Here is a 13,673-nt window from a genome sequence, read left to right on the forward strand (position 1 = left end):
CTAACATCGCGTCATTTGAATAATTCAATATTTTTTCCCGGCTTATCTTCGAGGAAGAGGAAGAGGGTGTCTCCTCCCGCACGATTGGCCGATCAATGACCAAAATACAGGCGCACGTGTGACGCGTGGCGCCGTCGCTGCCGTTGTCATAACGACGCAACAACTTTCACGGTCGGCCAAGCTATCCGGCATTGTCAGCTAGAACGTTTCGCGATTTTCCGGTCCGCTTCTCTTTTTATTTCCGCGGCGTTTCCCTTGTCGGTTATCAGGGGCGCAATTATGCTCTCGGAGGAAGATGACTGAGGCCAGAGCCGTCCAGCAGGCGGATTGCGAGTGCTCCGAGCCGCCAGGACCTCGGACCGATGAAGTTTATCGAACGTTCAACATTCCTGAGCGCTTCATGTACCCGAGTGAGTATTTTCATTAAACAGTTAGTTATATATTGCCCGCTAGTGATGTTAGTTTGGTTGTCGAAAAATAATGATGTAGATGAGTGTAAGAAAACTTAGCACCTGCTTCCGCACAAATTTGTAACGCTTGAATATCTTCTAATGCTGTTTTGAAAAATAAAATAGTACGCATAGTTTAGTCGCAGATTCGACCGCAGCCAGTGACTTCTCCCGAGCCAGCAAGTGCATCGGTATTTGTCACCAGCTATTTGCGCACTTGTCTCCGAAGGACATAACAACACAGCTAGTACACGCAAGTGTGTACAGATCAGCGCCGATTCTCGACTTCAAGCGGAACTAATTGATAGCAGTCCAATCAATCCCAGCGCTCTCTAATCTTCCTTCTAAGCCAGTTTGAGCTAGAGCGCAGTCATTAATTACAAGTCGCGGCCGACTATCTGTGCACACGAGTCGAGTCGGCACCAAGTCAGCGTATTTAACGTGCAATGCCCTCGCGCGCTCGCTTACGGCTTATCCGCCTGCTCCGTTCTCGCCTCTCTGTCTAATTATAGCAAACCGAGGACGCTTTTAAATTTCCTTATCAGACAGCAACTGGTCCGCGGTGCACGTTGTCCGCTGGTCGTTGAATACGCGCCTGATTTGGTTTAGAATTCAGCAGATATAGTGAAGCAGATTTTTCACATCCTTGCAATAATCATCGGTAAATTTGAATCCACTGCAGTTTACTGATACATCTCTCGAGGGGAAATATTTCCACTTATTGCATGCACGCCGATGGACTGCAACATTGGTATAACGTCGACTGCCGCAACAATCGACCAATTGAGGTTTTTCTCTCTCAGACTCGTCATCCGCGCGCGTCACGTCGGCCTTTATCGGCGCGGTCTAGCACGTACAGCGAGAGGAGGAGGAGGAGAGATATAGTAGAAGAGCAGCGTCAAAAAACAGCGAACAAAGCTCTTCAGTTCGTCTCTGTGCGGTTGTTCGATCTCTCGAGAGCGCGATACGCTCTGCATCGGCTATCCGCGCCGTTTCTCTCCGCAAGCTCTCGCGCGTAAAAGCTTTTTATTATGTACCTGCTGCTGCTCCTGTTTCTCGAGCTCCATTCGCTCGTCCCGCATTCTCGCGCCGAGACGATCGACTGTCGCGTCTACAACAATCTCTACCTGTGCCTCTCCGGTGCTCGGCTGCTGAACGTCGCCTTTGACGACGCCATCGCCGTGCAAACCATAGACGACATCGAGCTCCACTTGGAGGATCTGCGCCTCGACTGGATCTCGGAGGTGGCCTTCGTCGACGTGGCCAATTCCTCGGCTCTGTATTTACGCGACAACCGGCTGACCAATCTCGCGAGGCACTTCTTCCGCTCGCTCGATCAGCTGACCTACCTCGACCTCAAAGACAACCGCATCTCCCACATCGAGGACGGGGCTTTCGCGAGGCTGTCCAGTTTGGAGACTCTTCTTCTGGACGGCAATAAACTGCTGACCTTCCAGCCCGGCGTCTGGAGGGGCCTGGCCGGTCTGCACGAGCTCTACGCGACCAACAACAGTATCGCTCTGAAGAGGGGCATATTCCGCGGATTGAGGCACCTCGAGACGCTGGCACTCGACGCCAACAACATCACCGACATTCCCGCCGGAGCTTTCGAGGGACCGAGGCATCTGGACTTGCTCTACTTGTCCAGGAATCGCATATCCACTTTCGTGCCGGAAGTCTTCCAGGGTCTTGCCGAACTGAGCGAACTGGACTTGGGGTCGAATCGAATATCGCATCTGCCGAGCGAAGCCTTCAGATTTCTGGGCAGCTTGGAAAAACTCTGGCTCAACGGAAACCAATTGGCGGCTTTGAGAGCTCCGGACTTCAAGGGACTGAGTGGACTGAAGAAGCTCTACTTGAACAGCAACAGCCTCGAATCCGTCGATATGGCGGCTTTTCATGTCTTCGCGAACGTAAGCGTCGATCCAGGATTGAACATTAATGGGGCCTTACTGAGGAGCTTCAAGGGAGCGAGTGGTAGATTTCGGTGCACTAGTCGAGAGTATCAGCTGCCCTACGAGTGTCAGAGGATCGTGGAACGGCGACATTGACGCGATAATCATTTCGTGCTGTCCGTATCGGTGAGATAGAGGTTGGTGGATACATCTTGCATGATTATTTACTCGAACGCAACGGCTTAATAATGAAGCAGGATTGAACGCGTTATCTGTTCTTTACCGAGAGCTTTATTCGAATTAAGCCTCATTCAACAAGTCGCTAATCCTATTACAAAAGCGTGCGAAATGTACAGGGTGCTTATACAACCGCAGTGTTCTGCATAGGCCACTGCTCGCTTTCCCCGCAAAACAAACCCGAAAGCTCATTTGCATGCGCTTCTTCAGCAATTCTTTCCCCCCAGTATAATTAACTGCTAAGAATCCCGCGACCGAGAAACACCAGTAAAAATGTAGCTCTATGCAAAAGTATTGTAAGTCGTGTGCAGTTTTCTTTTCCCCATAAATATTACTATAAGCAACATAAGCTATAAAAAAAGCTATATAATATAATCCTCGTGCCTTATCGTATAGATTGCACAAAAAATCCGTTTTGGATTAAAATGCTAATCCTGCTTGGTTTCGCAGAGTTGCTGAAGGGCTATCGGCAGCACGAGGGCTCGAATCCACATCCCTGCTACCGCAGCACTTCCATGGATTACGGCTGGTTCTCGCCGACGGTCCACACGGTCCCGACCACCTACTACCCGCGTAACGGCGCCTTCAGCGTCGAGGTCGCCCGAGGCGGCATGTACCGGAATTGCTCGCTCAATACCGAGCTTGACAAGTAGTGGCTGGCTTCTTCTTCCTCGAGCCGGCGCTGGAATCTTTCTGCATGGCCGCCCCGAGCGCGAGCGATACCGAAGAAGAAATCAGACGCGCGATCTCGAGCCGAGCGCGTCGATACGGCTTCTCGACTGGAGCAGGTTTGCGAAATCCCGATGCAGTGCAAGTTGGCCCCTCGAAAAGCACGCAGCTGCAGTTCAGTGGCACTTTTTAATTGTAACCCGCATCGCGTTTCGCGGTTTCGATTCGAATCACAGCCGCCGGCAATTGTATAGTAATAAGCGCATAAATATCTCGAGGACTTACTCGATACCAACGATGTGTATTTAGAACTCTGTTCATGCAGCCGTATGAAGGGAGATTCGTATCTCACAGTTAATGCTCGCGATACACACTATGCCTTCGTCGTAAATTGTAAGAACCTATTCACGTAGCCGTAAATAAAGCGATTTTCTGAAGAATGAAAAAATAACACGTTATTTATTAATTTCATCACTTTGCGATAAGAATTTTTAGTTCTCGACTCGCGCTTTGAAACCTTGAATCGTGCTCCAAAACTAACTTCGAGATGAAAATCGAATTTCCTTTGTAGAGGTATACTATACGAGCTGCGCATAGCATCATTGTCGACCACACGAGTATGCCAAGTACGTAAGAAAAGTTTGATTCAATGTACAAAGGGCAGATAAAAAGTTTGAATGGCCTTATTTATCGGAAGTATATGTACCTTCAGAGGCTCAATCAATACGCTACGGGTACACGTTTTATAGACTTTTTTCACGAGTGTAGCACACGTCATTGAATAGTCTATCGAGATCACAAATAGATATAACATCAAATGAATGGGGCAACGAGCTGCGAAGACTCCTAAATTCGCGCAGTCTTTACGCCGCGTCCTCTACATCACGAAGGGCTCGCACACTGCACGGATACCACCCCAAGGAGCGTTTCAAAGAAGCACTCGTACGCCCACGAGGCCACTTTAACAAATCGAGCGCGTGCATTAAAGCGAACGCACCGTCGCGAGAATTCCCCTACCGCGCAGGAATTTCTATTCAAGAATATTATTATGCCTACGCCGCGCCGCGAGAGGTGTAGCTGCGCCCAACATTTAATATTCAACGGCGCGTTTATCGCCTAGTTTGATAAAGAATGCCTGGAGTTAATTTGTTATGCAAAGCTTACGAATGGGGTAACGCGACGTTTTTTCATACCTTTTCCGAGAGGGAAAATATTCGCAGCGATGGGACGTTGCTAGGCGCCATGCACGTGCCGCGAATGTGTTTGACTTTGTAATCGATAGATTCCGATAAAGGATTCATATCTCGAGTGGCCCGGTCGTTCGCTTGCTCTCACTTTCTTTATTGTTCGCATGGGCATTAATAATTAACTCTCTATTATGTACTTTTATTAAAAAAGGAAGAAAGATGGGGAGGGGAAGTTACGAGTCAGAGTCAGAGCTGGAGAAGGTCAGGCAGATTCAACGAGGTCGGCGAAAGAGAAAATTAAAAAGAACCGAGCCCAAAGTCCAATTGCGAAGCGAGAGAAGTTCCTGCAGGAGTAACTGGAAGCTGTTTCGGAAGATTTTTTTTAATTGCGAGCAAAGGAGATTCTCGTTAAAAGATTTCGATCAATCTGCTCGAAGCGCTAAATCCGCATGATGAAAATTGACGAGTGCGAAGGCGGCATTTTAAAAGCAGCTCTTATTCATTCGTCCCAGTTACTTTCAAAAGCAACTGCTGCTCGTTCGGACGCGTCATCGCTGCTACTACGCGCATACTTGTGTGCGATCCACTTGGCTTAGTGAAGCATCGCCGGCTATGAATGGAGAAGAGTGTCGCTGCGCTGCACAGAGGGGAGCGGACGATGCCACCGGCTGTCCATCAGCGAGAGGGACTCCGAGAAAGTAGTTCGAGTGCGAGTCGAGACAGACGCAACGCACCGGCTTGCCTGACTGTATAGCAGGTAATTGAAAAACGAACGAAGACTGCAGCAGCGAATTTGGAATTTCGAACTTCGCTCAGAGAACTATCAAGATTACAAAACTCGCGACACATTTCAACTTCACGACTCGACCGCGTATCTCATTGAAAATGTATTCATCAAATTGGGTATTTTTAAAGGAAAAAGGAAAAAGCCAGAGAAGCGCAGGGCGCGCGAGCGCGAGAGCGACAAGAATCTCTCTCGCTGCTTTTGTTCTGCAAAGTGTTTTTTGTCAAAGTCGGGGGAGAGAAGCACGCCATCGGGGAGACGGGGGGAGAGGCAAAACTTCCAAGCTGGCGCGCGGCTTTTCAGAGCGCGAAGCAAGCCGGAACAGCCCTGCGCGCGCGCCCTAATGTCGAAAATTCCTCTTCCTTCGCTCGCCGCCGCCGGCGTTTGCCATCTTTATGGCGTAAAAATGATGATAGCACGATGTCGCGAGATTCTGATCTGACTTGTTCCTTCGGAACAATCTGCGCTTTGACGAGCGAAATTCTTTGCTGGTGTATCTATTCTTTGACCCGTATAACGACAGCGACATTTTACACTGTTAGGGGGAGGTGATGCTTCCCAAATTTATACATACAAAATTTTCACACTGTGACAGTGATCGTGACAAAAATATCATGCAGCGAATATGGTGAACAGTATAATTAAGACAATGTGACTCTATGATGTTTTCTCGATATCGCCAAGAATCATATTTGAAAATTGCAATAATATAATATATTTAGTACACTTATATAACAAAACGCCAATTAACGACGAGTGCTTTTGATAAAATAGCGCATTCTGCAAAAATTGTATGCTTGAGGTGTGAATGCATTATTAAGTCTTCACTTTAAAGTGATGCAAAAGACTAGCCATTGCGTACATGAAATTTAAATAGCACCAGTATTTTCGGACACCGCATAGCTCTAAATTTTCCTCTTCAAATAATGACACCTATAAACCTTTGACTCATTTTCATCTAACGCTAAGAAAGTCATTTCAAAATATCCTCGATTTATGTTAACAAAACTAAAAGTATGAATATAATATTATGTATGCTATTGCCTGTGCTCCTGGTAGAAATATTGACGTGATTTTGTGATGTATAAAAATTACGTATTTCTTCATGTAATTTTGATATGTGATTTGTGACGTCAGTTTATTATGTACTGATTTCGAACGTTTCATTACGTAATTTTATGACTTTTTAGAAAAATTGAAATATTTCAGCTTCACGAAACTTTTTTACGTAATTCTAGCTGTATGTTATTTAATTACATAAATGTTTAGTTCGAAATAATTATACTCTTAAATACTTTAAATTTGTTAAAATGAGTGGTCATATGGGTGCTACCATGCGGATGGTAGTGCGGCAAATGGGGGCTTATGCCTCAGAAATTAATCATTTTTAATACTTTCACTAAATTAAAGAATATAAAAAAATAATATTCATCACTCATTAGCCCCCATTTTCCGCACTACCATCTATATGGCCACTCATTTTAACAAATTGAAAGTATTTAAGAGTATTTAGTAGTGAGTATTTAGAACTAAATATTTATGTAATTGAATATGAATGTTTCGCGAAGCTGAAATATTTCAATTTTTCTAAAAAGTCATAAAATTACGCGATGAAACGTTCGAAATTCAATGATCTGAAATATTATTCATTCGCTCTAAAAATTTAGTAACTCCTGCTCGGTCTCACATATAAATAAAAATCTTTGCGAAAATTAATTAGAAGTTGATAAAATATACACATCAGTTAACACACTCCTGTGAAGAGCAACAGAACACTACAACTAGGCTAAACTATGTAAGTGCAGCATCGCGCCGAACTAGTAACTATAGGCTGTAATTTGCAACTAACCAAATTTAAGTTGAGCTATTATCTTTTTTCGATTAATATAAAATAAGATTCATTTATGATAGTAGAGATTTAAATTTTGTAAAACCATATAAATTAAATATGTTAAGCTTAATTTTAGAGGATATGAATATAACGATCAAATGTTAATCGGAAAAAGCTATATTTGTGGTTTAGAAACGTTTTTTAAAGTATATTTATTGCAATAAGTCTCCTGTTTGCTCGGGGTTATATATGTTAAAGCTTGTCAAACATGCACTAAAACACGAATTCGATAAAGCACGCGCGCTTCACTTTATGAGGTAATTTCAATTATGCTTAAGAGCCATGGGTCCCCACACTGTAATATCTACTAGTACTAGAAAATCATCGAATTATTATAATATATTGTGTACCAAGGACGTAAAGTGGACTTTTTTTTAAACCGAGTGTAGAGTTTGCAGTACGAGTCAAAGCGAAATTCATTTATAAAGCTTTTTAAAAATAGTTCAATGAATTTTGCACAACCAATCAAGAAGGGAAAATCGTGAAATTTATTATAGCTTTCAACCGACACGTGGGTATGAGAACGCACTTGGAATCGACAGAGTATATAGGCAAGTGCGTACAGACTCGCACTTGAGACTGTAAGCGCGATCGGAAGAATTGCTTCAAGCGTTCCATGTACACACACAAATATGACTATACACTACAACCACAGCTTGGTTTAGCGACCATTTCATCAAAGTGCTTCTCATTTAACCGCTTTTCTTTTCCATCCATTTTACACTGGGGCTGTTACAAAACTTTTTTTCATTTTATTCGCCCTTTCCAATGGATTCCTGTTTTATTCAAAGTCTTTGGAAGAATTTAATTTGGATAAAAATGTGATTTTGTCAAGCTTTCATGTACATCATTGACGGATAAAAAGCAATCTGGACGAACGTGATGAAGCTGATGAAGCTATCAAAACTCCTTCAAGATGGAAAGATCGAAACTTTTATTTTATTATTAAAATTAAATTAATTAAAACAATTATATGTTTGAACTTATTATAGCTTACCCTACACAAACATATTTTCCTACACGAAAAAATTCTACAATAATAGGCCTAATATAAGAATCCCAGAATTTCTCGATTTACAAGGTTAGATGCGCGACGATATATTTCGACCTTCAAGCTCACTCTACATATTTTTGCGTATTTTTTGGTCCTCTTTAAGCAATAAATAAAACATCATTATTTTAATAAAAATTATGTTAATGCTTTCTTAAATGTTTTGAAATAAATTTTCACAGAGCAAATGCAGAGTGGAGCGGGTGGAACCTCTACTGCCGAATAATGGTACGGTCAATTTCGGGGCCAAACAGGGAAAACCGTAGGTACTATTTTATTCTCTTTTATATTTTATGCTTTAACGGGTTTGTAACAATGAGATGATAAAAAAAAATGAAAAAAAATAGTTTTGAAAAATTTTAAAAACGGCCATAAACTGCCACCTCATGTAGAAGCTTTAGAAGCTTATTAAAATGTATTTAACGTAGCAAGGTTCATCGCATAGGGTTCGAAGTCATTCACTCACACAATCATTAAGAAAAATTTGGAAGTTCTAAGTTTGATTCTAAGTAGTGTTTAAGTAGTTTGCTGCTTTCTTGCACAAAACCCCTAAAATATATTTTATAGATTAATAAATTTGTACAAAAACGATTCGTTATTACGCATTGGGTGAACGAATATCAGTAGAAAATATACATTTTTGTTATAGTCCTTTTTACGACAGGGATAGAGTTGAAACTTTTCCTTCCCTCGGCATGCCTGTATGCGAAACGTGGAACGCTGTTCGAATCCCCATAAATTTGTTGGTCGTTCCAGTTGACTTTCGCCTCGTGTTGCGTTTCCTTTCGTGCTATCGATTTATGCAAACAGGCTACATTCATTTCGTCACACCCTATGTTTTCCATTGTTATTTACGAGCGTGAGAATCGGAAAAATATTATGTAAATATTTAAATGACGAGGAATATTAATACTCATCGATCGTTGCGCAATTAGTGCACGTGTCGATTGCTGAATCGTTAATTTTATTCTCCTATAATTGGCCTAAGTATTATATTCTTTTCTCTTCGAACACGTTTACAAAAGCTTACATTCACAGACTCGCACCACGAGGGTTGAAATAACAGGCAAAGTATATACTGCTACAATGAAAAGGGGTGAGTTTGTTTTCTAAATTAGGATTTTCGAGTATAACAGTAGTTCTTTCAAAGGGGAAATCAATACCGGGGGTCAAGCAGAAAGATAAAAGTAAAAGTCTCTGTCCCGCAGGGGTCTTCAAAATTCAATATTTTTGTCATCCGGAATCTTTTTTGAATGCCCTGAAAGGGATCTACCCTTTTTCGCTGTACCTATTGCCGGAAGGAATCATGCAACCCTCCGTTTTTTCAGTTTCTCAACGGGAGCTTTCTCCTTCGGATTTCGAGTAGGTTTCCCCGCATTCCTCCTCCTCCTCTCTCTCTCTCTCCCTCTCTCTCTCTCTCTCTCTCTCTCTCTCTCTCTCTCTCTCTCTCTCTCTCGTTCCTTCTGTTTTCCTATCGATTTCTTCCCGGTCTGCTGTAGCTCGATGGCATTCTCTTAGCAGCACCCTTCTGCGTTTCAGCCCACAACGTACGTACGGGGCGTCCTGCATGAAATTTTTCTTTTATTCATGCGCTTAATCCCATAATTCATGAGAATCTGCTCTGGCGAGTGCGATAAACAACGCTGCGCGTAGTTGTACGCATGCGCTCCTATTGGCGCACGCTTGGAAGGCTCTTGGACCCCTTCGGAATGCATTAGTTCCTCGGCCAGGATAAATTACACCCTGTGCGTAAGTGTACATCCGAATGAAAATCTTTTGTCTTTTCCGCAATCAAAGCAGCGTGCGCGCAGCATTGAAGATTTTTAGCGCAGGTCCCTCTCGATCCGGCTACTCCTATAAATAATAGTCTCGACTAAGCGCTGCTTTCGAGCGCTGCGCTGCCGCTGGCAGCCAGCTAGCGCTTCGGCGCAATATCGATTTCCCTCGCATTTCATTCACACCACTGCTCTCCTTCCCGTTTTTCTCCGGCGTCCTCCATTCTCTCTGTCTCTCCGTCTATCTCTCGTGCACTCGTTCTCCAAACTTTCCCTCCCGCCCGCGCATCTCTGTAGTCTGTCTTCGTCTCTTCCTCCTTCTCTTTCTCTCGCTCTCTTTCATCGCGGCGGTGCGCGCACGGCTGAGTTCGCGCAGGCGCGTCAATATTGACCGTCGGCGCCCTGGGCGCGACACCCTCGGCGTAGGCGCACACGCCGGGACTGCCGGGACTAGGACCGGAGAGAGAGAGAGAGAGAGAGAGAGAGAGAAGTGCACGGGTGTGTGCGTGTGTTCGTGCGCGGAGGAGGGAGAAATTGATGCCAGGCCAGCAGCGTCGTAGGGGCGGAAGAGCGACGAACGACCCACACACGTGTAGTCCGCTATCTCTCTACGCTCTGGTGTGTACCTGGGTCGTCAGTATCGCGCGCTCTCTCACCCCGTAGTGACGCCGTCGCAGCGCTCTCTCGCTCGCCCCGTCACTTTTTCCACTGTCACGGCTCGGAGCGAGTATAGTTAGTATCGCGCGCATAACCTCTGCTCCACGAGTTTGATTGTTCCTCCCGCAAGGACACAGCTGTGACACCGAGAGCGGCCAGTCGACGCGCGAGCTCTGCGAGTTCGTTGTCCGATATTCCCCACGAGTTCTGTACCAGTGTCCGTCGAAGGATCGCCGACGAGAGAGAGAGAGAGAGAGAGAGAGAGAGAGAGAGAGAGAGAGAGAGAGAGAGAGAGAGAGTTAGGTAAAGTAGTAAAGTCGGGCTACCGGTACGAAAAGCCAGGTGGGTGTAACATCCTTGATTGTTTCCTCGAAAAATACATATCTCGATGGGCGATACAGGGAGGCGGGTGTGTTCCACGCCGTATACCTATATGAAGGTGTCTCTCTGTTCTTCCTCGAGTCGCTGCTTATTTCGCGCGGACGATGAACTTTTTTAACGATCGCGCGCCTGCCGAGCCCATGACTAATGCGCGCGACGAGCTTCGCCGGCCCGTGCTTAGCGCGAATTCGCTGGTGGAAAAAATTCTCGAGCTTGCGGGACGAAAATAAGTCCCGTTACCGACGACCGAGCGAATAGAATTAAATTGCAAAGCGGTTTAATTCAATCCAGCTCGGCGTACCCGACTGCACGCGGAGAAAATCGTTAAAACCAAAGCAGCGCGACTGTGCTGGGCTAGATGCACCGGCTGTAGCCATCTTAGCGCCGTTTCGGGTCGCATCATGATTTTATGAAAACTCTAGCTTCGGCCATACTGGTGGATTAGTGGTGCACGACGAGTACGAGTGCGTGTAAAACTGGAACTCGTATTTCTAAATCGAACGTTCGTTATCCAAAGTGTGTCGCCAATACTTTATTTTGTCAATCTCTCTTTCGAATCGTGGTAAAGAGGTTTCTTAATGAGCACAGAAAGCTAAAATTCGTTTTAATAGCGAGCTGTCAGAGAAAAGCAATTAACCCCTGTGTTCGGGCAATTTTATCACACTTAAAACGTGCATACGTGACTGCTATTTGATCCGCGCCTTGTTGGAATACATGTTGGGCAATGCTAATGATTTCCACGAAATATCGTATCTTTACCGATAGTAAAATAATAAAGATTGCCCTGTCAGAAATGATATAGGAATCGCAGGACTTCCGCTTGAATATTCGGTGCGCCAGTTTTCAGAAGAGTGTGTTTCAGCGTACCTCGACTCTCGGCTCCAAAACTTGCACTTCCGGACATCGGATATTGTAGTACCGTTCACGGGCGAAATTTTAAGAATTCATCGTTGCACGGCTTTGTTCGTTGAAATTTCGTTCATGAAATTTCAATTGCAAAATAGCTCGATCGCTCAACTTGCCCGAAAAGCGATATACGGTTATCTTCACTCTCGTCGTCGGAAGATCGATAACTCGATGCGAGAGAAAATTAGCCCCAGCGCATCCGCAAAGCCGAGGCAGAACATCGGCCTTGATGTATCGAATCATCGCACGCTCTCTCTCTCTCTCTCTCTCTCGGAAATCCCGGAAAATCCATACCCAATCCGTGACGTGCGTGTTCGTGACGAGCCCTTATATTTCAAGTGTAGCACGTCGCGCAGCTAACCAGTCACCTACATGTACATCTCAGCTGGAGGCAAAAAGCCGGTGCACACTGCTTACTTACAGCTCGAGAGTGGCACGCGATAGCCACCGCGCAGCGTAGCACACAGTAAGTAGTCGTAAATCTTTTTTCGCCGGCTCGCGCGTATCGTTCCCCGTGAATTAGCCGCTCGGAGGGAGGATGAGGGGCGGGGGGGGGGGAGGGGCTACAGTCGAAATTTGTGTGCACGCGGGAATTACGAGAAGAGAATGATGGATCGGTCGGACTGCCGCGGGAATCAAAGGAGAGAGCTGTCGGCCGCGACGGAATTTATACGGGAAGCTATTGTTTTCCTGATATTCCTGAGCCCGATACTTCGCGCGGTTATTACAGAGACTGCGCGCTTGCTTTTGTTTTCGCTTTTCTTCCGAGGGGTGCAAGAATGTAGGTCGACGATGGCGATTACGATTGCTGCGTCATTATTTCTCGATTCTTAGTATAGTGCTGAAGGATAAGATTCACTTTTGCCTTTGCAAAATGTAAAAAAGCGAAAAATAATTTTACGTATACTTGTGATTCTGCATAATCATACACCATGCGTATCAGTAAGTTTCATTAAACATTTAACTTTGATGTACATCACAGCTCATTTTAATCAAATGACACATCAATCGCTCTTTCATTTTTATCACGCCGGGCAATTTAATGGGTAATCTGCAGGGCACAATCAAGTAACGATTCGAAAAAAGTAGATCACTGAATCATCCATTTTCATTCATAAAAATGTCATTCGAAACTAAAGATGCGAAAAATGATTTTTTACTGAATGCACGATCGAGATCTATTTGTAACGGCTGCAGCGCAGTTCCATTGAAAGAAAAAACGTTGAAGCAAGACTTGTCCAAAAGAATATGAAAGGGGCTAATTGATCGAATATCCTCTCAGCGTGAAAGCGCGCGCACAGAAACAAATTTAATAGAGATAGTATTTTAGTCGCGTGCTACTACCGACGCGCGCCTATAACATCCTTTAACCTTTCATAATAGCCCCGTCGTTTTGGAAACCGCACGACAAGGTGTCCGGTAAATTTAATCTCGCGCCGCCGGCCAGTGAAAATTTCCAATAAAATGTTGAGAGAAAAACCGCGAGGATTTTGGCACGTTTTTTTTCATTTTGTACAAAGTCTCGGATGTCAATGTAATTTTTCGCGGAACCTTCTTTGCCGCTGCTTGCTAAAAATGCGTTTCGAGCATGCCACTCTTGATTAAATTTGAGGCAAGCGTGCAATTTGTGTGAAAAGTACACACAGTGCTTTCAGGTATTTCAAAAGCTCGTCCAGGAATCGAATCGAGCCACGAATTCAGCGGAATTTCAGCGCGCAGAGAGACGGCAATAGAAAAATGTACGTAGTCGTCTCTCTGAAAATGATGAAGAGCTCGCTCCTCCCGAATGCC

At 44.7% G+C, this 13,673-nt stretch overlaps 3 protein-coding genes across 6 annotated transcripts in view; 2 read left to right on the plus strand and 1 right to left on the minus strand.

Annotated features, from left to right (window-relative positions):
• LOC100114257 (kielin/chordin-like protein) overlaps window positions 1–13,673 on the minus strand; it is a 32,419-nt gene that overhangs the window by 8,421 nt on the left and 10,325 nt on the right. The window lies entirely within an intron of this gene.
• Window positions 131–3,701, plus strand: LOC100114320 (insulin-like growth factor-binding protein complex acid labile subunit). 3 transcript variants are annotated; one of them, XM_031930510.2, is made up of 3 exons: window positions 131–410; window positions 1,644–2,541; window positions 3,032–3,701. In XM_031930510.2, exons 1-2 carry the CDS (start codon window positions 296–298, stop codon window positions 2,498–2,500), a joined length of 972 nt encoding a protein of 323 aa, XP_031786370.1. In that variant the 5' UTR covers window positions 131–295; the 3' UTR covers window positions 2,501–2,541; window positions 3,032–3,701. The 3 variants fall into 3 exon arrangements, with proteins under 3 accessions (XP_031786370.1, XP_031786368.1, XP_031786367.1); XM_031930508.2 differs by having other exon boundaries at window positions 336–410; window positions 1,253–2,530; XM_031930507.2 differs by having other exon boundaries at window positions 339–410; window positions 1,253–2,541.
• Window positions 10,559–13,673, plus strand: part of LOC100114347 (synapsin) — a 43,592-nt gene continuing 40,477 nt past the window's right edge. Inside the window, exons 1-2 of the mRNA XM_032595978.1 lie at window positions 10,559–10,937; window positions 12,222–12,348. The gene's annotated coding sequence lies outside the window, so the exon portion shown is untranslated. The remainder of the gene's footprint in view (window positions 10,938–12,221; window positions 12,349–13,673) is intronic.

The sequence above is a fragment of the Nasonia vitripennis genome, chromosome 1 (assembly GCF_009193385.2).
Source record: "Nasonia vitripennis strain AsymCx chromosome 1, Nvit_psr_1.1, whole genome shotgun sequence".
NCBI classification, from domain to species: domain Eukaryota; kingdom Metazoa; phylum Arthropoda; class Insecta; order Hymenoptera; family Pteromalidae; genus Nasonia; species Nasonia vitripennis.